Source organism: Seriola aureovittata, chromosome 3, assembly GCF_021018895.1.
Source record: "Seriola aureovittata isolate HTS-2021-v1 ecotype China chromosome 3, ASM2101889v1, whole genome shotgun sequence".
In the NCBI taxonomy this organism is placed as follows: Eukaryota; Metazoa; Chordata; class Actinopteri; order Carangiformes; family Carangidae; genus Seriola; species Seriola aureovittata.
The window spans coordinates 11,252,613-11,276,505 of NC_079366.1; the positions used below are offsets into that span (position 1 = coordinate 11,252,613).

Consider the following 23,893-nt stretch of genomic DNA (forward strand, 5'->3'; position numbering starts at 1 on the left):
TTTCAAAGTCTCGTGATAACAGTGGTTAGGCGTGCGAATGACGCAGTTTGGTGTCAGGAGAGGGGGGGGAACAGAGCAGCAGTGTAGGAAAAGAGGAGGAAGCAGCAAGGATGGCGGAGTCACACCTCTGAAGGTAAAACAGTTATATTATCACAATAACAGTGGACGTTTCATCCCTCACGCAGCACTGTAACGCATCACTCCAAAGTTAACACACTCCTCTGTCTCTTGTTACGGCGTGAATAAGGCCAAAGTGTCATTTTGCGATGGCGAGTACGAACGCACTCTTTTGTTCAGCTTCGGAATGGCCGCTGTTTTTCAGAGTGTTTTCTTTTTTTCCTCGGCTAATATTCAGCACGGGCACCGCGCTTAGATACTATGATGCAGTTAGTTGGCACCTTGTATGCCTTCAGTGGCCGCTGTGAGATACAAGGCACCTCCACCGGCTGTGCTCCTCGGGTGTCTGCTGCCCGATTGCGCTCAGCTGGCTGCAGCAGACGTTTCCTCTCTCGGTCGGACTCACGGCGGACGGGTCGGTCCTCGTCCGACAGCCGCTTTGCTCGGGCCTACACACAGTTAGCCGTGCTTCAGATAAGGCTAACCGATGGGTGTGAGTAAATGTGTCAGGGGAAACCTCCACACCCTTTGCACCTTCTGATACGTACTATAATAGCCGTTTGTTTTAATACTTCATCCCGACCGTGACGGGACTCTTGTGGTTTGATTGCTCGCTGAAATACAGCTAGCTGGTGGGGTAACTTGTCCGCTAGCTGACGTTAGCAAGTTAGCAGTCTGGCATAACTGACGTTTGCTTTGCTGTTGACGTTTAGCTTAGCTGCTTTTATTTCCTGCCTTGTTGTCAGTCGTTTTCGCAGGCTTAGCCCGTGTATTTTTCTCGTTTTGAGTATTGGTCGCTGGCGATATGCAGTGTTGATATTTTATCCCAGTCAGTTTGAAGGCTGGCTTGGCTAACATAAGACATTTTCAGCCTACGTGAGTTGGCTAACGACCATTAGTTAGCTAGTTGATGATGGGTTAACAGTCAAACCGTAACGTGTAACATCAGGACTGTCCGCTTCAAGGTAGGCTGTGTCACACCAGTGACCATGCACTATCGCCAGCCCTGGTGTGTTTAACTCAGGTGTTCATATTATGTAAATTGATTAATCTCGCAAGGCGACTTGACTTTCCGACCTGGTACCGTTTTGTCGGTAATCTGTTTCCAAGGATTTGTCATTGGCGTAGCCATCAAGCTAGCTGCGTCCCGTGGAGTGCTGTGTAGCAGCAGTAGCTGATAGCTGCCACCTCACCTCTGTTTTGCTATTTAACCTCTCATATTAACGCTACACAGATACCCATTTAAACTGACAAGCCCAGATGATTTCTGGTTTGTTGATTCTTTTGCTTGAGCAGTAGCGTACTGTCAAGCAGCAACACAGGAGCTGGGTTTTAGATATATTTCCTGACTCTAAATCTGTAGGGCATTTTGTCATAACCCAGCACTTCGTTACATTTGCTATAAACACGTGCTTGATTTATATTCTCTGATTAGCTAACGTTGATGCATTTCTAATTTGACACAGAATGCACTGTAATGGATAAACAAAAGCTGGAGAACATTAGACAGTTCTGCTTAGGCCTAAATGCACTGGCATTATCAGATGGGTTCAAGATATCCTTAATGGAAATTTCATTAGTCTCTATATGGGTTGCATGTGCCATGAAGTCCAAGTGTAAAGTAGCACTTAATGGTGGTGGGGTTAGCATTGATGGACATGCAGTAGATTTTCGTCAAGGTTGTATACCAGTTGATCTTTATATTTACATCTACTAAATGGCTAGTCCTAACTCAATGGAACTCACAACATGTGTGCAAGTTTTGTTACCTGTAAATTTAACATTATCCCACAGCTTTGGCAAATGTACAACTGACATGTTTAAAATGATTTTCCCCACACCTGTGTGGTAGACCGTTGTGAAGGCCAATGTAAGGACTTTAAACAGACACTGAGTGCCCATCAATAGTGCAGTTTTCTGATCAAAAAGACATTTAATGCATGGTCACAAAGTGATTACACCGTTTTGTGCTCAACTAATGGATTATTTACATCTCTGCATATCCCTTTTTCCTTTACTCAGACTGTTAAGGCAAACCAGTCATTGCATTTATGAACAAGTGCACACTTTCTTAAGCCTGCCAGGGATGGAAAAGTTACTGAATCTCACAAACCCCTGGTTCTGTGGTTTTCTAACATAGTTATTACCCACACTTTTTTCTTGTTCCTTTTGTTTTTGTGAAGTCAGGGCTTAATCGGTCATCTAAATATTGAACCTCTGTGCTGCTTTTGCAGAAACCACTGCATTCATTTGAAAGATGCAGCGAAGGAACATGTCCTCTTAGTTATGGTTAATATTTTGTTTGCACAATCTGGACAAAGAAAGACAACAAGTTTTGTATGAGCTACTAAGCTTGTTATCTTTGATTAAAAATTTAATTATTGACATGATAATTAAAAATTACATTACAAATTGTAATAAAATAACTAGGAAATGAAATGCTCCAGTTGGGTCTTAAACTCCTCATCTGGTCTCATTTGGTCTTTCATTAGGTTTGAGAAGCAAACATTAGTCTTTAAATATAGAAATAAATCAATACAGATAAGGTTTACATTCAATTTGTTATAAACAGAATGATATACCAGGGCAGAGACATAGACAGTACAACCATAAAAGGAAGTTGCTTGCACAGTTTGGTTTAGATGGCCCCAGCAATTGGGTTGGTCTGGCTATTCTCATTTTATGTTAATAATTATTTTGTGAACATGTATACATATTACATCCAGTGTTAGAAGTTCATCTCCTTATTTATGACAGGACGGAGCCTTTTTTGTTTACAGAACTCATTCTATCATGTAAGGGGTGCTACTATTGACCCAGCATTTCTTTTACCTAAAAGGTCATATGACCTGTTGTTGTGCGGACTTCATGCTTTGAAGGCCACTTCTAAAGATTAGTCTCAGCAGTCCTAACCTTTTCACTTAGCTCTGATCCTGAGCCAAACCTGCCTCTCTTTTTGCAACAGCTTAGCTTGTACTAGTGCTGGAGAGCTTTAGACAGTCACTAAGGTACAACAGCAACCGAGACTAAACAGAGGAAGGCCGCCAGAGACATTCTGGCTCAGTCTGTCATATAAAGCTCCAAAAGGTTGTGTGTTTCATCTGGCTACCTTTTGAGATGTAAATATTCAATGTGATTGTTGCATCACAGACTTTATTAGGGAAGGCTAAATAGCTAAATGCATGTTTAGGTGGGGCTGTAGGCTTAAAGTAATGTCAACACCCGCTCGGCCATGTTTGTTTAGTAGGAGTAAGTTGGTGTGAGGTTATGCTTAGTACATTCAACAGATTTGCGTGGACTGGCACATCCAGTACCACCTATCTCATGGTACTGACAACCCACCAAACCTGTGGAATTTTTTTTTTTTTTTTTCTGTCGCAATGTATGAGGTAGAATATTGTTAAGGCTCCTTTTTAATTCTATTTCTTTATTCTTTTTACACATTTAGCCCACAGTAGACCAACCTTAAAATAATATTTTATTTAAATGCATTGGTAGTGTTTTTTTTATTGTACCTGTGGTATTATAGCATCTATTGCAAGAGGAGTGTCAGTTAGGATTTGGTGTGGTGGGCTCTTTTTCAGGCTCATTTTGTTTCCAGCATTAAAAAGTTTTTCAACTAACTGCAGTTCTTTAGAGGTGGGGTTTTTCTGCAAAATGTCACTGACACAGACGAAACGCGCAGAAACATATTTGAAATCACTGACTTCTGCATCAATTTCAAAGGATTGAAATTGAATTGGGCTTTAAAATCAGAAACCTATGGGTGGACCACTCACCTGTTGAAATTCAAAATGCTGAAAATGTTTAAGTGTGAAAATGAAATTGTAAATGTGAATGAATTTTTTTTCTCTCTCCAAAAAGCAAATCTTCGAGGGATTAAAAAGAACCTTGATGACCTTTGCAGCCTGAGAGAACTTCTATCTGAAGGTCCTGGGATTGTATGCAGTTCAGACACTTAAGCATGTGGCCCATGGATGCCACAATCCAGCTACTTCAAAGGATTTTTTCTCCCATGGCATTTTAACAAAGGGACAAAGTATCAAAAGTATCTAAAAAACCTCTGGATCACAAGGCCTTTATTTCAAGGATAATAATAAATGTGTGGGCCTGCACAGGGATGTTTTCTTTAAAAGCCTCCTTGGTTGTCTGTGTCCCTTTTTTCCCAAATAAGTAACCTGACAAGAGAGACTCCCATATGAGCAACTCTGCAGGAGGCCCGATAACGTCGACATGAGTAGTACTTTAGGCAAAGAAAAAGATTCAAAAGAAAAGGACCCAAAAGGTGGTCCAGCGGGGAAAGAAAGGGAAAAGGAGGCCAAGGCTCTGACTGGCTTGGTCAAGGATGGTGGTAAAGAAACGAAGACCAAAGGGAAAGATGCCAAAGAAGGAAAGAAGGACACCAGCAGCTCAACACCAGGTGTTGCCTTCTCTGTTGACAATACGATAAAGCGGCCAAACCCAGCACCAGGTACACGCAAGAAGTCCAGTAATGCTGAGGTGATCAAAGAACTTAACAAGTGTCGAGAGGAGAACTCAATGAGACTGGACCTATCTAAAAGGTCCATTCATATGCTTCCCACCTCCATTAAGGAGTTGACACAGCTGGCTGAACTGTACTTATACAGCAACAAGCTGCAGAGCCTGCCGGCTGAGGTGGGTTGCCTATCAGGCCTGGTCACTTTGGCCCTGAGCGAGAACTCCCTGACCAGTTTGCCTGACTCCCTGGACTCCCTTAAGAAGCTTCGAATGCTCGACCTCCGGCACAACAAGCTGAGAGAGATACCACCTGTCGTCTACCGGCTGACATCTCTAACCACGCTGTACCTGCGGTTCAACCGTATCACAACAGTAGAGAAGGACATCCGAAACCTATCCAAGCTCACTATGCTCAGCATCCGTGAGAACAAGATTAAACAGCTGCCTGCAGAGATAGGTGAGCATAATGGATGTGTAAAGACAGTACAAATTCCCCAAATTGATGTAGGGCAAGAAGCAAATCGTTCTGCTTAGTGGCCACAAGTTATTTTGCTAGATAGTGGGCTACCATTGGGTTTACAACATTTCACTACTGTTAATTTTCATCCAGAGATTAGGTCACCTTGTGCTCATAATGTTATTATAATGTCAATCATTCTCACACTATGCTGGACCATGAATCCAGCTGGCCATAGTAAGAGAGAGTACTGACTAAAATTTATGATTCTGTGAGTGGGGAATATGAAAAATTTGTTGGTGGCTGTATTACTGACTGTGGGTTACTAAAGGCACTTTCATCTTCACTTTCATCAACTAAATTTCTGAATTTTGCATGCATCTTTCTGTAGGGGAGCTATGCAACCTTATTACTCTGGATGTTGCCCATAACCAGTTGGAACACCTACCGAAGGAGATTGGGAATTGCACACAGATAACCAACCTTGACTTGCAGCACAATGAGCTCTTGGACCTCCCAGAGACTATAGGTAACTTCAGCATATTTTAGGACTCAAAAGCAAACGTATTGTGTATCTGTCAATGCATAATGTATGTTTTTTGTCTTATTCTACCAGCCTGATTCCAGCTAATTCTTATGAAATTTACAAAGGTAAAAACGTAACAGTAAAATTTTTGGTTTTGTTTCAGGGAATCTGGCGAGCATAAATCGCTTAGGTCTGAGATATAATAGATTATCAGCTATTCCGAGATCATTAGCCAGGTGTCGAGAACTGGAGGAGTTAAATCTTGAAAATAACAACATTTCAGTGTTGCCAGAGGTAAGTAGAGTTTGGCATGTAATCTCAAATATAAATGCAGACTAATACTGAATAATGGAAATAATAAGTTTCAGAATTGTTTTCTATTTAGTTTACATCAGTTGTTTCCTGCAGTGCTTTGAAAATGGAAACATCAAACATGAAATTAATTTTGAAACCTCAACTCTTCTGTACCTGTGCTCTAAAATTTATATACTTATACATACATACACGCACACACGCACATATATATATATATATATATATATATATATATATATATATATATTCATGTTAAATTCACTTATGCATTGGTATTTTAGCCACAATTGTTTACACCAAAATCACAGTCTTTAATCACAGATATTTTTGCACTGCAGACTGTGCAGAAACTCAGGTTTATCTTGAATACTTGTTTAACATGTATATAGCTTATCCACTTAAATTCCTCTTTATGTCTTAGGGCTACTAATACACATTGTGTACAAATCATAGCCTTTAGTGAGTCCTGTCCTGATCATATTGTCTGTCCTTTCTCTTTTTCTGTACTTGATCAGGGCCTACTTTCAAGTTTGGTCAATCTGACAAGTCTAACACTGGCAAGGAACTGCTTCCAGTCTTACCCTGTCGGTGGACCATCCCAGTTCTCAACCATCTACTCCCTCAACATGGAGCACAACCGTATCAACAAGATCCCCTTTGGTATCTTCTCCAGGGCCAAAGTGTTAAGCAAGCTTAACATGAAGGTATGAATACGTGTATGTTTATCTCCTTGAGGTAAATTCTCCAGTCAGCTATTGTTAAAATTTCTAAAAGATTAAGAAATGATATGATCATCACAAGATATCTAAATCTGTGAATAATAGGCCTTTTTTTATTATTTATTTATTTATTTTACAGCAGACATTTTCACTTGTCATAGTAGAAAAGCATGGGTGTTAACAACAACATTATCAGTGGCTCTGTTTTATTCAAGTGTCCCAGTAAGTCATGACAGCATCACAGTGAGCAAGCATGTACAATACCAGGACCCTGAAACTGAGGCAGCTAAATGGAATTGAATTTTTTATTCACACCTGTGCTTTTCCTGCTGTGTCACAATATCCTCAGTGAAAAAGACCTATGGGATCATTTGAGCTTGAATCAGACAAAGTTTTAGGTCTTAAACAGCTGTCCTGAGAAATGTAGATCTGAGGAGGTAACTGTCTTTAGCATGTTGGAAGTGTTCAATATAATTGAGCCAGCACTGTAAAGGTGGATATAATTGTACACTTCAACAGAAGAAGGTCTTATGATGCATCTTTTATTTAAAAAAAGTTTAGCTGTAGACACTTTTTTTTTTTTAAACAGCTGTCCTTGAGGGTTAGGCAAAAATCTTTTTGGCATGGTGAGAAGTAGTTTTGGAAATAAAAAATAAATACATTTAGCACACGGGTAGCTGCATCCACTGGTATATGTTAAATGTTAATTGTACCTCTTAAGTTCAACATGATAGAGTGAAGCTATAGTGAGAGAGCAATTATGGATTTTATTTTTCCCAACCATTGCTCAAAGCTAAGACTGTTGAAAAGAGCACCTCCATCGAAGTTTGTATTGGCCTCTAACCAGGCATGTACTGACAGGCATTAAAAAGCCCTTAACTTGTTACATTGATGTATGTCTATACTGGATGTAGTTTGGATTTAAATCTCCATTGGAAACATTTTATCCTGGCGCCAGGCATGGCTGATATTGTCCACTGGTCTGCTCAGTGTCATGAACAGCACTGTCCTTGTGTTGACCCTGTGAATTGTCAGTTATTTTGCTAATAATGGTATTCCATTATCTCCCTCAGGACAACCAGTTAACGTCTCTGCCGTTGGACTTTGGCACATGGACTAGTATGGTCGAGCTTAACCTGGCCACTAATCAGTTGACGAAGATCCCGGAGGACGTCTGTGGACTAGTCTCTCTGGAGGTGAGTATTCAATACACACAGTGTATAGTAGAATTGAAATTAAATAAGTAAATTGTACATTTTGTGCAATCAATATGTGAGAATAGAAGTGACGGGAGACGTTATGTCTACACGTTAAGGCCCTTATCTTGTGAGTGAATCTTTGAGGCTAATGTCTGATGTAATAAACATGGATAGCAGTAGAATTTTGCTTAACAACTCTGACTCAAGGTTGTAGGTTTTGAGTTATTTGGGTTATTATTACTGAACAAACCTATTTCCTCAAAACTATAGTGCCCTAAATGTTGGTTGAAGATAGGGCGCTGCAAATATGGCTGAAAAGTAAAACTTTTTCTAAAGATGTTTCAGTCAGTATTGTTTCCGATTTCTTCATTGATTTTTTTTTTTGTGACATCCTTTGAAAACAATGTGATAATACCGCTAATACAGGAGTGATTGCTGTATTGCTTTGGAAAAAAAAAATCAGATCAAAAAGATGCCAAAGTTTCACTTAAGAATTTTCATTGTCTTCACAGGTGTTAATATTGTCCAATAACCTTCTCAAAAAGTTACCACATGGTATTGGGAACTTGAGAAAGCTACGAGAGCTCGACTTGGAGGAAAACAAGTTGGAATCTCTACCTAATGAAATTGCTTATCTCAAAGATTTACAGGTAAGTTTTCCAGACATGCAGTTCTCTCCCGTGCTACTTGTGGCTCTTTGTTGTTGGGTTTTTACAGGGTTTTGTTTTAGAGAATCTGGTTTGTTTGAGTTGCCATTGGGAACAACAACTATTACAAAGACTGGGACACATTCCATAATATTTTTTTATCCACATTTACTTCTCACTACTCAGGTCTTTGTTGCTTCTTGTTACTTTTCATGGTATTTGATAAGGCTCATTTTCAGTTCGTAGCTTAGGACTGAGATGCCTGTAAGTGGATTTGAAAAATTCCAGTGGTAGTATTATAAAAGGCACCGCAGAAACCAGCGATGGACGTCTTTAACAATCCAGTAAATAAAGGTGTTTTTTGCTTTTGATATATTTTCAGTTATTTGGTTGCTCAAATTAACAGACCAAGAATTACAACCAAGAACTAATGAGAACCTGAATCAATGACCAAAATCAGAATTGGTATCAGTTTAATGTAAATGATACATAATCCCTGAAGCTGACGGAGTGGAAAGATACTCAAAGTTATGTTATGTCATTGCAACAACCTAAGGAATCAAGAGCCATGTCTTTCTGTGATATGCAAATTATTTTGGCTTTAAGGAACACGTTACTGGACATGCTGTCTACCCTTAAGATAATCATCCACAGTTAGCCTCTGCGAGGAGTGGACATTGCTACTGCATATAACTTGATGATAAATGGCTTGACTGACAACCAGAGAGATCCTTTTCACTGTATGTTTGGTAACTTGGAATATTGGTCACATCCTGTCTTGCTGAGTTTTTTTTTTTTTACTTTTATGCAATATTCAGACTTTCACCATGTCTACCATGTAAATTAATTTTTATCACTGAGTAACAAGTCCTTCCAAAAACATCCTGTCCTCTCACTCTCTGTATTAGAAATTGGTGTTGACAAATAATCAGCTGACTACGTTACCCAGAGGCATCGGCCATCTCACCAACCTGACTCATCTGGGATTGGGGGAGAACCTGCTGCAACACCTTCCTGAGGAGATTGGTAAATACTAATTTCAGCAGCTACTGTACTGTATCAGTGACACGCTCAGGGCTTCACACACTATCAAAATAATGTCAGTGAGTGATGGTGGGGAACCAGAACTGATCCAGGGACATTTCCCTGTGAGTGACTTGATTCTGTGTCTAGAAATGGAAATTCAGAAAACTTGACTGATTGTTTAAAAACACAACTTTGACTTTTGGCACATAATGTTGTTACTTTAAAACACCTTGTATCATAAAACTAAAGACTAAAACATTTTTTCACATAGTCCAGAACAAGTAAGTTGTTGCTTTTTTTATTTTAAGTGTTGTTTCCTGATAAAAGCTAAACTTAACCATCAGGATTTAAGAGCTTAACAGTTGACAGTATGTCCGTCCTCTGACCCTTCCTCCAAGTGATTGGACCAACCCCGGCTAGGCTGGTTACTGCTGAAGTTAAGCCAGAGATTAAAATAGTTGGAGGAAGGAGCTAAAGGTGGTTGTATTTTTAGAGTATTCAGACTGGGCACAGAATTGAATGATACCTGTTGCATTGTCGCTAGTAATTTGCTAATTTTTTAAGATTTGTGTCCTTACTGACGATCTTGAGATGTACCCGAGACTAGATGAAGGTCATGGTGGTCTCTTCAGCATCACTTCCCCTCGGCTGGTGCCATAGTTGAACTTCTTTCAGATCTCATCCACACATCTTTATCATGTCTTTCCAGGGGTGGAACAAATAATTGATACAGCAATATAAAGAATTAGAGCTAACATGATTAGACAGAAAATGAATCACAAACTATTCTAATTAACAATTGTCGTCTTTTTTAAAGCAAAAATACCAAACAGTGAGGAGTTGCTGCTTTCTATTGTTATATGAAATAGTAAATATTATACTATACTACTTATACTACTTATGTTGGATCCTCAGAATTTTGATGTCCATCCCCCACCCCACTTTTTTCCCCTCATATCATAGACTAAATGATAAATTATGAAAAAGGGCAGAATAATCAATAGTGAAAATAATCATTATTTGAAGATACACTGAGATTCAAAAGTCGGAGATTACTTTCCCTTTCAAGTGAATGGGAATTACTATTCACAACTAACAACAACTTCCTCAAAGTTCATGTTTAAAATGATCAAATTTCAGGAAAATGTAGTATAACCATAGAATCGAGTCTTGAGAATCTTGTTGACATGACAGCATCAGCTGCAGTTAACACCTTAACTAACACTAGCTGATGTCTGTCCTCAGGTACACTGGAGAACCTGGAGGAACTGTACCTCAACGACAACCCCAACCTGCACAGCCTCCCGTTCGAGCTGGCCCTCTGCAGCAAGCTGTCCATCATGAGCATCGAGAACTGTCCCCTCAGCCACCTGCCACCCCAGATTGTTGCGGGAGGCCCCTCCTTCATCATCCAGTTCCTCAAGATGCAGGGTCCATACCGTGCCATGGTCTGAGCCAAGAGCAGCTCAATCCCAGTCCTACTTGACTCCAAACCCTCCACTTGCTCTGCACCCTCTCGCCTGCCGGCCCCCATTACGTGTACCATACACTGTAAAGAAAACAGACTCGCCACAATCAGTGTCAGGGGCAAAAGAAAGGAGGAGGAAGAAAAGGAAAAGTTTTCTTTCACCATCCTTGGGCAGAAACAAGGTGAATTTTGGAGACTTGACTTCTGTGTTACTCCAGAGTTTATCACGGTCATTTTAGGACCCCAGCCACCCCCTGCTCATCTTTCATTCCGAATCATACAAGAGGAAAATATTTCCATCTCTTTGCCAAAACTGAAGATATATAAAGTTATATATATTGAGTAACTGTGAGCTAAGTGGCAAGTCTTTTAACCATATAAACCATGCTCCCATTGCCAATGTATTTACAGTAATTACAAGCATCTATTATGTGAGCAAGGATACAATTGTATGCAAAAACAAACAAAAAAAGTCTTTTGAACTTCACATTTACTGCTGCTGCCGTAATTTTTAACTGTCATCTTTTCTTTATTCCCTTTTTTTTTATCATCTTCCTTGAGATAACTTATGACAATTGCTTCTTGACCATAGAGAACAAAGGTCTAATGATGGTGTGTTTATATTTTTTTTTTTTTTTTTTTTTTTTAATTTTAAAATTATTATTTTATTTTTTTTTACCTTTTTTATGTTTTTTTTTTTTAAACTGTGCCTATGTTTAGAGTGATCCAGTGGTTCATTTCTAAACACAATTGTCCATGATAATACAAAGATATAAATTATTTCAATAATTCTTTTTTTATTACTGCTGTTTTTTTTTTTTTTTTTTTTTTTTTTTTACTTTTGCTCTTGCATTAATCTGTTAAAGCAGGTGATATCAGTTGTAAAATAGGGTGATTGGAGATCTTTTTAACAAATAGCAGCAGTAGTTGTTCAACATTAAGCTAGTAATGTATACATATGAGAAATGCCAATCATACATGCTTGGCGACAAAAAAAGAAGCAAGTTGGACTTGAATGGGTGTCGCTCCGACCCCCGTCTATATTGCTTTTGTGTGACAAAAAGGTATTGAAAAAAGTCAAACATGGTGATGGGATAAATGATAGGAGATGCTTTTATATATGTAAACAAATCCTGGTTGTTGCCTTGAGTGCAATTTTTAGTTATGTTTACTTGTTTGATATTACCTTCAGTGTTGGGCTGCATAGCTGTCATCCAGTTGATCATTGACCAACATATCAAGCGTTTTTAAAAAGACGTTATTTGGGTCTCTGGAGCAAGTGGTGAGTGTATCAGAGCTTCAAACAAGGTTTCATAATAAAACATTGACAGGTAAATTCTTCTTGACACTTCTTTTTTGTTACTATCTTTAATTTTTCTGCAGTCTTTTTTTGTTTGTTTTTTAACAGGGCCTACCAAGAATCTTAATCACATGATGGAAAATGTTCCCTTGATTTAGATAATTTTTTAATATCTCCTTTTGTCCCACACTGTCCTTGCAATGCTGCTGCTCTTATGCACTTTTTTAAAAGACATTGGCATCCTCTATATTAAGACAAAAACACAGTAGCCTCTCATTGGTTATTTTGAATGGGGGCATTTTTGTTTCATAAAGAAGTATTTTATCCGTTCAACAGTTTATCAATTAAATATAAATGTTGAGTTTCACGGGCTCAGAATATACTAGTAATTTTCTTTGGGGAGGTTTTATCCTGTCAAACTGTAAAAGGGTTTGTGTGGCTATGATATGGTTTAAAATTCCCATATCCTGCTTTCTCCATCGCAAGTAAAATGGCTTAATGCAGTTCAGATCAGCATTGTTTATTTGAAATCTATTTACATTGAGTGTTTTTTTGTTTTTTTTGTTTTTTTTTTCCTAAATGATGAAATGTATATTCAGTTAGTATTATTTCAAGTGACTGTACATTAAAAGTCCCAACAAAAGGTAATCAAACCAAACATTTTTTTTTTCATTTTTTAAAATGTGTTGCATCCCAACTCTATATTCAATCATGATTCTGTTTTGTATTGAAATGTGTGGGTCTACTATTTCTTTGCAGCAGCTTGGTGTGTTTTGTGTGGGCTGTGATCCGGTCTCCTCCACAGGAGGCCTGAGTGATGAGAGCACCACAGCTCACCTCTGCGTGGGGTCGGGTATGGGGGGAAACAATGTACCGCTGCTTCTAATTTACCAGCAGAACCTGTTGCTGCTTTTCTTGGACTGAAACATATGCTGTACAAGACGGGAGGGGAGGAGCTGGGGAGGGCAGGAGGTGGGAAACGATCCACTCCCAACACTGATACAGACTTCACTCGAAAAACCTGACGAGGAACAAATCCACTGACCTTTTCGATTTGGCCCGGTGGTTTTCTCTCAGATCAAATCGTTTGGACACAACGATGAGACAACACAACAAGGTGCATATTTGAGCTTAACGCAGTTACAGTACAAGACTGTCAGAAAAAGACAAAAAAAAATTGTAAAAAGGGCTTTCTGTGTTCATGCTCAACAACACACCGGAGGCATTGCATTCCTGGGTTTTATATAAAAGCTTTGGAAGTTTCTTTTTTTGTGTATTTTATTTACTTTTAGCTGTAAACAATTGTGTGAAAAATGCCTTCAATGAGTACTCAAGGGTGAGATGTGCATTAGGTATGCAGCAAGAGTGCTGTGACCCATTTTTACATTCAGTCTCTCTGTTTTTACTTTGTTCTTGTGCCATTCTGCAAGGTTGAGAATGCCAGTGTATGAAGACGCAGAGGATGATGGGGGGGTGGGGGGCAGAAACTGAACTGGGCTAATTGACCAGAGAGCATTTATCAGATCCTGGAATGTAGTTTTGATGTGCTGTGGAGGAGATGGAGATCACCGACTGGCCCGTTCAGTTAAAGGTGTGACCTGTTGTTGGATCAAAGTGATGACGATGTATTACATAGTGGTGCATCCAGAAATAATTGGAGTATAATTGGTGTTTATTTTTCTATTGTCTGTGATTTTAGGCCATGGAGAGCATCGCAGAATCAAAGTCATTTTGCACCTTTTGCTTTTCTTTCTTTTTTTTTTTTCCTCCTGGATCATTCAGCTTGTCTTTTTCTTGCCTGGTTATTTTGTACAGGAAACAAGCATGTTGAACACATATTTGACATGATTTGGCTGGGTCAGAATCGGGCGTTTTTGCATAGAGGACTTCGAAATAGTGGCTCTTTGGTGTATCTGCAAATGCTCCCTTTTTGTATATTGCAAAGGGTATCGAAGCATTGTGTGGCAATGCTTATCCTACTTAATCTACATTGACAAGCAGCCTTAATGGTCTTTTTTTATGTGTTTGTTTGGCTATTCCTTGTGTCTATGGCCACTGACTGTACTTGATGACAAGCAACTGGTCGTTACAATGTAAATTTGGGTCTAGATTCTTTCTGTCTTATTTTTCCTTTTACTCTGTACAGTAATCTGATGTTACGGTAGACTCAGTATTACAAAATCTGTAATGTGATGAGAGTTTTACAAAAAGACAAAGAGTGCAATGGAAGATAATGCCATTATGCTACCAAGTGGATGTGCATTAGCTTGCGTCTCACTTGTCTTTGGCATTAAAGGGGAATTCCACCAAAACTGACTTGCATTGTTATTCTGTAACGGCAGATCTTTTTTTTTTCCAACTTTTTCAACCTTTTTTTTCTTTTTCTTTTTCATAAATTTTTCTTCACAAGTCATATCAGATTTGAGTCATGAGATTGTAAGATCGGGGGAAATAAAATTATGTGACATCAACTTTGATAGTCTGAGATAGTTGAAAACTGAAGACTTTTTTTTCTTACCACATCTATATAAAAAAATGCAGTTTTGGAAAGGAAGGAAAAACACTTTGTCTTGAGAAAAGACACAAACACAACTTAAATTTTTTTTTAGTTTTTTTTTTTAGTTAGCTTGATGTTGTCGGATCACTTGTTCCGTCATCTTGAGCTCACATAACCACATAAATACCCACTTTTTTCTGATTAAACCAATCCAGCTTTGGTGGAATGGCCCTTTAATGTGAAGCTGCCTGCTCTCTCCCACTGCGTACCTACCTGAAACCCTGAATCCCACCCACAAGAACTCCCACACACACCCCACTATACTATCTCCATACATTTACTTGACTGCCTTATGCGCACCAAGCAGAACCTTTATGACCGTTTGATTTCATCAACAGAGACAGATAATCACTTTTCTTTATTTCTTCCATTAACGTCAGTAAAGGGATCTGGGTCCACGGATTGTTGAAGCAAAGCTTTCGGGTCAGTTGTCTCTTGACTGGATGAGCAGATGCAGACATGACTACCTCTATGTGAGTCTCCATTGCTAACCACAGTGACCAAGATCCAGTCTGAGGTGTTTCTACCTGTGTACATACTGTACAAAGCCGCAGGTTGACAGCAGGAACTTGGATTTGGACCAGCAATTCAACAACAATTTGTTTTTATTTTGGTTAGATGCCTTTACTGAGTATTATTTGGCAAATGAAAAAGAGGAAAAAATACACTGACTTATGTGCTTGGTTGAAAATGACAAACTTTATCAATGCCGCCCCATTGTAAGACAGTTATCCTGAATCCAACTAGTTGCAGAGTGCTACTTTGCAAATGAGTGAAAATGACCATGTTTGGTGATGTTCTGTACATACATCTTTTTAACTGTAATAAAACGATAAATATTTACAAATTTATGATGTGTTGTGTGTGTATATATTTCAGTTAATGCGAAACAAATCTGAAGTTATTTTTGTTGCCTCGTATCTTTTCATGCTGCCTCACAGAAAAGTTTTTTTTATTTTTATTTTTTAGTCTCAATTAAGATGGACACTGGAAGTATTGACTTTATTGCAAAAAGAACTAAGTGGATATTTTCTTAATGTAAAGGATAAAAATGCTTTGTTACTTAAAAAAAGTAACCATTTACATTTTTAATGGAGATTTATTTTTAATAGTAAAGTTGATATTCAGCCAAAAATCTTTTAATGACTGATAAATATTGACCTTTTTGTTGTTGTTGTTGTAATTATTCATTTTGATGATCATCAAAGCTTTTTGTCATAATTCACAGAGTAGTACTTTTGTTGTTCAAAATCAACAAATTTATGTGATGTTGGCATGCAAGCGGGGCAGCTGACCAACAGGTGTTACCACTGACCTGTGTCTGAGCCGAACCTGTTCCTGGAAATATTGTTGTGAATCAGTGTTCTTCCTGCACAGTTACAAAAATATAATTCAGAGAACAAACTTGCAAACACTACTGAGAACCATATGCAGAAGTAAACACATGATCGCTCCTGTCCTGCCTGTTTGTATTTTCCATCCAGCATTTCTCACATATAATTTACAGCTTTTGTCATTTAGATCAATGAGAAAATAAATATAAATAAATATAAATATAAATAAAAAAAACTATTTTGAAGGTGTAGTCTAAAATGTGTGTTGTTGCTCTTCTCTTCAACTTGATCACAGATTGTTGAAATAACAGCAAAACCTTCTCAGTCAATCCTGCTCCGTTTATTGATTTAAGTTTCCGTGGTTACTTTCCTATCACTCTCAATACAGAATGTGTAAAGAAAGATTGTTTACAGGGCAGTACGCCACCGGTATACTTTAAATAAATGTTTTTATATTTATTTCTGTTGCTACTTTATTTCTCAGCAGTGGCCTGAGCTGTGTCTCTGCTCCAGTGCAGCACCGCCCCCTGCTGGTGAATCAAAGTAGTTAATAGTTCTCTAATATTCAGAGCCTCACCCGCCACGGAGCATGATGACTACTGTAACACTGCCACCTGAAAGTCAGTGATGTCACAGGCAAATGAACACAGTCAATCATCTTGTCTTGATTCACCAAACTGTTGAGTTGTGTAACCCCCTCCCCCCCTCTTTTTTTTTTTTTTTTTTTTAACTAACTTACCTGAAAAAACAACAAAAGTATGTTACTTAAAAGAGACAAGCCTGAGCGCACTGGCCTCCCCATCCTCTCTGACTTGTCATATCTCTCTGTAAGCAACGTTTTTATTATTATTGTTATTATTCATTTTCCCACGGACGCGTCCGCCGGAAGCTGGGAGGCTCTTGCAGGAGACGACAGGTGTCACTGTATCCTTGCGCTTTGTCTGCGCCCTCATGCATCAACAGGCGCCAAGACAAGGAGATGTTTACCCAAAAACAGCCAGCCAGTGCAGCGGACATGCGGCTGCTGTTATTTTACCAGCCTGGACAGACAGGATTATCACGCTGAAATGAGGCGCGTGCGTGTGCGTGTGTGTGTGGAGAGTGAGAGACAGAGAGAACGCTGTCTCACAGGTGGGCGCTTTAAATATTCATTTCCAGGTAAAAGCCTTTCACACACAGCTTTCAGATACTTTGTGGTTCCTGAACTCAGCTGGTAGATGGATATCAAATAATCCACCAGGTTTTATGTTATGCAAAGTGAAAATGTATGTCAGTAACACTCAGGTTTTGAAAATCCTCCTCAGGGTCAGGTGACACGCCTCCGTTTCCTGCAGGAACAGGTGTGTGTGTGATCCTCCACAAACTTCAATTATTTCGTTTTGAGGTGTAAAAAGAACTAAAAGATTAGAGGTAATGCTGTATTTCAGATACTAAGTTTCCTGGAAACACAAGTTACAGGAAAAAAAATTCCTTGAAAGAAAAGCTCCATTTAAGCCCAAGTAAATTCATCTATTGGAATTTGTCCTATGTGTGTTGAGCTGTATGTTTAATTGTAGACAAATTTCATGTTTATGCATATTTAACTAACCTCTACTGACTAAAAAATGTATTGGAATTAATTAAGTGGAAAAGTTCCACTTGAACACCGTCCTTCTTATTAAGAAACATCTCGGATGTCAAGTGTTCGTAAGAAGAGATCGCATCTAACATCTAAAAGAGTGATTTTTAAATGGTCTTTTTTTCAAATCATTCACATCATAATTTCTTAAGAAAATTCTGCATACTTACAGCAGAAATTGAATAAATGTAATATTAAAGGAATATTAAATTCATAATCAAGGCCAGACAGAAAAAGGCACAACTGAGATAAACACTACTTTGAAAAAACAAGTTGTAAAATTGTACCACTGATCCTCGGAGGACTTATCTTTTTTCTCTCTTTTGAGTTCGTTCCTGACCTATATTTTTAATATTTTTATTTCATAGACAGCAGTATAAACACTCGCAGTAAACACCATCAAGTCATTGTCGAATTTGTGTGTGAGTAGCAGAAACTACATTAAAACAAAAGTAGTGGGCACCATGCTGAGTCTTGTACCGAATGTGACCACGGTGAGGAGTGTACGCTGTGTCCTCCCCAGTTTCTCAAGAATGTCCCCCTCGAGTCGAACCTCCCTGAGTGAGTTTTAATTTTACCACAGAAGAGAAACACAAACAGTCGATTGAACTGTGTAAGTGAGAGTCACAGCCTTTGTGGTAAGAAGGAACTCCAGTTACAGGAAATTTGGAAAATTACAAATCCCCTGATGGTCTAAAGAAATGTTGTTTCCTTTTTGTGTATTTGCTGGAAACAATGATCAGTTATCCATCTACAAAAGTGGAGGGAATTAGAGTTGGATTGTGATTTCAAAGTGATATTGGCTACAAGCAAAACCATTTAACTTGATCACAGGTAAGCTACAGAAAACTTTGCTATAAATGATGAAACTGAATCTTTTTGTACATTTTTTGTAACACGTAGCAGTAATATTTAACTCAATACATATTTATTTAGTGAGTTTTAAATCACATTCAGTTTTATAGTGACTTGTAAAAGTGTAAATCTCCTGCACACTGTCGCTTACTGCTGGTCAGTCAAATTGAAAACTCAGTCCAGTTTTCAGCTAATAAACAAGACAGTTGAACTGTTAAACCTCGGCTATCACCTGCCGCATCTTAATTATGTGGGCAAATTAAACAAGATGGAGCTATTCGTGGACATGATGTACACATCACATGACAGCTAAATATGATCTAGTTAAACAGCTCTGGGCAGATCAGTGTTGACTCCACGGATTTCACCAAATACACATCATGCTGTGCATGTGAAACTGTTTACACACAGAGAAGGCCTGTGTAGCTTTAGAAATGTAGCCCTACGCACAGCTACGTCATGTGATGAACAGTAAAGAAATGTTACAGCTCCCAGCCAGTCTAAAAGCGGGTTGGACCTACAGGCCAACCACAATCATTCAAAATACACACTGTGGGAAGCTTCCAGACTCCCCAACAAGAGATTACATTTCTTTAGACGTAGACCTCAGCACTGTGAGGGTGAAATATAACCTGCGCCTGCTTGTATCGCTGCTACCAAGTCACACCTGTAAACCCCACAGTACCCTCTCAGATGTTTCCTTTAGGCAAACCTCCCTCACATACAGGTCTGTGACTCAGTCTGAGGTCTGCTCCAGACCATGTCCGGGGACTCCCACCTGTGTTACACATGAAGTGTAAAAGGTGGATAGATAAATTAAGTTTGGACAAAGTAATAAAAAGCCTCTGCTGATATCCAGGTGGTGTGGCTCTGGTTGCTGCTTAGCAACGGAGTCCAGCTGCTGCACTGCAAAAAATGTCTGTCCCAACAGTAGTTTGATCTTTAAATAGTAAAGTCAAGGAAAAAGACAAAAGCCAACTTGTGCCCCCCCCCCCCCACAAGTTATTTTCTCATCTTAATAAAATAGATACTGACAGTTCACTTCATTAGAAAATGAAAACTGATTCCAGTTTTCCAGTTCTGAGCTGAGGAAGTTAAAGTTGAAATATAAAAAACATTTTTAATGCTCTCCAGCTTACCTATTTTCAAATTAAATAAGGCTTAAACTGATGACACTGAACAGTGTGCAGCAACTGACTGATGAATGGTCACATATACTGTAGCTGGACAAAAAATTCAGACATACTTTTTTTTTCACTTAGAAACTAAATTCCTGATGATGTTTGAAAAAAATCTATTGTAAAACAAAAGCTCTGCTGTTCTCATTTGACTTTGATTGATGAATTTCTCTATTGAACTTTTATTCTCCTAATTAGTTTCAGACTACTTATTACTACACTGGAACTGTATTTGTCTTGTTGTATTTGTATGTTGATCTACCGCATTTCTTCACCTTATGTAAAGCACTTTAACTTGCCTCTGTGTTTGAAAGCTGCTGTGCAAATATACTTACCTTGATCATCTAAATAGCTCTCGGCGATTGTCTCGGTATTTACTTCTTCTTCTTTCTTTCTTTCACTTTCTTCTCTAGACATAATGGCAGAAGCACCTACAATATGACAGAAAAAACTAAAGCAAAACACCAACAACATCAACTATAACCTCAGAGAGGACCACTTTACTGAACACTAACACTGTCAACATGATGTAACTGATGCAATTAATTTTTTTCATCAAAATGTTTTATCATCACTATTATATATGTATTGTTTTTTATTATATATGTATATTTATTTATTATCATTATGTAGCCTATGATGTATGTAGGTAAACGTGTGTATACATGTTGATTTATACGCGTATAGTTAATATAACAAGCAACTTACATCACATTGTTTTACTGTAGCTGTGTGTGTAGCTGTTATTTCGTTCAGGAGCTGTACCTCTATGTGATCTATGTCTTGTATGTCCACGTGTGCATAGACACATTTACATGGCTTCGTTTTTTTCATTCTTGTCCTGCTTTTAATCTCCGTCACTGTTCTACTTCCAGCTGATGTTATTGCCTTCAGTGTCCCATGTTATCAGACCCACATGTCTGTCGGTGTTGACACTCGGTGGACGCACAGTGACCCGGTGAGCGGGACACTTTTTGCAGCGTGCGGGCTATAAAGAGAGGGAGTGGCGCACTGGTTAACACTGAGGAGAGAGACTCCACACGCAGACAGCAGCACGGCAGCGCCCGGGATAACATGATTAGCTCTCTATTAGGTCCGCTCCTGAGCACAACTAGATGCAGCACAGGGATCATAGTGTGTCCAGAGAGAGGAGACACAGAGGAAAGAGTTGACGCCTCAGCTGCCACATGGATCTTCTCTGCTTCCTATTGATCTGCCTAAAGAAGTTACCCACTGACAGTTTTTTTCATGCCCGTGCGTCTCTGGCACTGGAGAGGTTGTGTCACCGCTGGTTGCCCCAGGTAAGATTATTTCACACTTCAAATGCTTTCTTTTCTTAGTGTTTTTAAGGGAGAGCGCTGATATAATGCTTGAGCTCATTATAATAGTCATAGCATAAAAGACACGTTATAAGTGTCAATATAAAGTGTAAGTATGTAGCACCGACAGATCTAATTTCTCCTCTTGTTTCCTCATATTTTCAGATGAACTGACAGCACTTTAAATAATTAGTGCTTACCCTTGTGGAGGCAGTGCACGATGAAAGAGAGAAATCCGGCTGGGAAAGCTTCAGAGGAGTGATTCAGTTCCTGCCTTTCTCAGCCCTGCTCTGTCCTTCCTGGTGGATGATATTTGTTAACCTCTTCTGAACCCAGGAAGTGGGCCAATCTGCTCCAATGGAGTTTAACAACGAGACCAACCTGACTCTTCCAAAGGTGGCCTCTTACAGCCTCCAGATGTCCCTGCCGCTCACTGTGCTGGTGGGGCTCATGATCCTGCTGACAGTGTTTGGTAACGTGCTGGTGGTCATAGCTGTGTTTACAAGCCGAGCCCTGAGGGCTCCGCAGAACTTATTCTTGGTGTCTCTGGCGTCAGCGGACATTTTGGTGGCTACACTCGTGATGCCATTCTCCTTGGCCAATGAGCTCATGGGATACTGGTACTTTGGCGAGGTGTGGTGTGAAATATATCTGGCACTTGATGTTCTTTTCTGCACCGCCTCCATTGCCCACCTCTGTGCCATCAGCTTAGACCGCTACTGGTCCATCACGCAGGCCATCGAGTACAACCTAAAGAGGACGCCGCGCCGAATTAAGTGCATCATCTTCATCGTGTGGGTCATTGCAGCAGTTATCTCTTTCCCGCCACTAATCACCATGGAGAAAGAAAACAACGAGAAGGACCGTGTGTGTAGGATCAATACTGATAAGTGGTACGTCATCTCCTCCTGCATTGGCTCTTTCTTCCTCCCCTGTGTCATCATGGTGCTGGTCTACGTGCGAATCTACCAGATTGCTAAAAAGAGGACGCGGGCCCCTCCAGGAGACAGGAAGCAGAAGGAGATGCCAAAGACGCCCACCATCGCTGCTGCCAACCCAAAGGAGAACGGTGTGGGCGCTGATGACCGCCTCTGCCATGAGAAACTGAACGGCGAGCAGGACATCGAGCTGAAGAAGGAAGTGGTGGAAGGAGAAGGAGGAGCAGATGAGCAGAAAGGAGAGGTCAACGGGGTGGACATTGATGAGTCGTCGTCGTCTGACCACAAAGTGAACAATCCCTGCTCAATCAAAAAGAAATCAGCCAAGGGGAAAACCAAACTGAGCCAAATCAAACCGGGGGACAATGACGTCCAAAGGCGGGCGCCGAGCACCAAAGGCAGCCGCTGGAAGGGCCGCCAGAACCGGGAAAAGCGATTCACCTTCGTCCTCGCCGTGGTCATTGGAGTGTTTGTCATCTGTTGGTTTCCCTTCTTCTTCACGTACATGCTAATGACGTTGTGTGAGTCCTGCCCTGTACCCGACACCTTGTTCAAGTTCTTCTTCTGGTTCGGTTATTGCAACAGTGCGCTGAACCCCATCATTTACACCATCTTCAACAATGACTTTAGGAGGTCATTTAAAAAGATACTGTGCAGGAGGGACACCAGAAGATATGTATGACGGACTCCATCTTCATGTACATACTTTTTTTTTCTACTGTTGTACATAAATTGTAAAGTACATAGACCATTGTGCATGGATCACTGGCTTGTGAATGCTCTAGGTGTAACTGCTTGAAAAGGCTTTCCCAGGATGAGCTTTACGTGCAGCATCTTCTTTTCAGAACATCCACCACCCACAGCCTCGACACCGACCACGATCACGCACAGAGAGGTCTGAACTGAACAGAACACCACAGTGAAACCATGTTTTTATTGTAAATGTTATTTTTATTTTTATAAAAGAAACAAACATTGTGAAGTCCATGATATGTGTTGTAATTTACCACAGTATGCTATATAAAATAACCTGTCTGAATATTTGTGTCTATTTTGATTTTGGTGGTGATGATGATGATGATGATGATGATGATGATGACAAAGTGTGGGAAAAATGTCAGCTCTTTAAAGAATAAAACCCATTACCTGAACTGGTCTCAAGGCTTCAAAGCAAGCTAAAACATCAGGTTGGTGACTTTATCTCATTGTATATGTTACACTGTGTTGTCACACACATATCCACACACTCATGCACACACACACACACACACACACACACACCCACACACACACACACACACACACACACACACACACACACACAAACAAACAATAGAAGCTGGGAAACAGAGAAAAGGGTAGCAATAGAGTCAGCTATAGGTAACATTTGAGTCTAAATTTGCTCTCAGTAAAAGGTGTTAAGTGAGAGTTTTGAAAATGAAAAGCTGTTTTGATCCATGTGAAGGTGTGAAAAGGTGGATGAGGAGGATAAACCCACAAGTCCTCTTGTACCGTGAATTGGAGAACAGAGTTTAGCCCTTCAGCTGTACTCCAACAGAAAAGTGCAAATTCTCCGGTCTGTTGAATCTGACCTTTGCAAGAGCTTAGCTCTTAATGAGCCTGAATGGAATATGTGCAAATGTTCTTTGGTCCTTGGTTTAATCATGTTTGTGATTAGATAGAGGTCCTTTATCTGAGATGTCAGAAAATTAAATTACATTTTTAATCTTTTTTTTCTCTCTAGTGTGTTTGCTTAGGCTTCAGATTTCAGAGTCGGTTCATGAATCAACTGTGAATGATGAATACAGTTGTAATGCAAGGCTCAGGAAGAGGAGAAGTAA

At 39.5% G+C, this 23,893-nt stretch overlaps 2 protein-coding genes across 2 annotated transcripts; both read left to right on the forward strand.

Annotated features, from left to right (window-relative positions):
* Positions 1-68: 68 nt before the first annotated feature.
* Positions 69-15,661, forward strand: shoc2 (SHOC2 leucine rich repeat scaffold protein). Its single transcript, XM_056372360.1, has 9 exons — positions 69-133; positions 3,982-5,053; positions 5,445-5,582; positions 5,743-5,873; positions 6,410-6,598; positions 7,687-7,809; positions 8,325-8,462; positions 9,368-9,485; positions 10,731-15,661. The coding sequence occupies exons 2-9, from the start codon at positions 4,351-4,353 to the stop codon at positions 10,937-10,939; spliced, it is 1,749 nt and encodes a 582-aa protein (XP_056228335.1). The 5' UTR covers positions 69-133; positions 3,982-4,350; the 3' UTR covers positions 10,940-15,661.
* Positions 15,662-20,043: 4,382 nt separating this feature from the next.
* adra2a (adrenoceptor alpha 2A) lies at positions 20,044-23,783 on the forward strand. The gene is made up of 3 exons (XM_056367537.1): positions 20,044-20,324; positions 20,671-21,096; positions 21,280-23,783. The coding sequence occupies exon 3, from the start codon at positions 21,472-21,474 to the stop codon at positions 22,732-22,734; it is 1,263 nt and encodes a 420-aa protein (XP_056223512.1). The 5' UTR covers positions 20,044-20,324; positions 20,671-21,096; positions 21,280-21,471; the 3' UTR covers positions 22,735-23,783.
* The last annotated feature ends 110 nt before the right edge of the window (positions 23,784-23,893 follow it).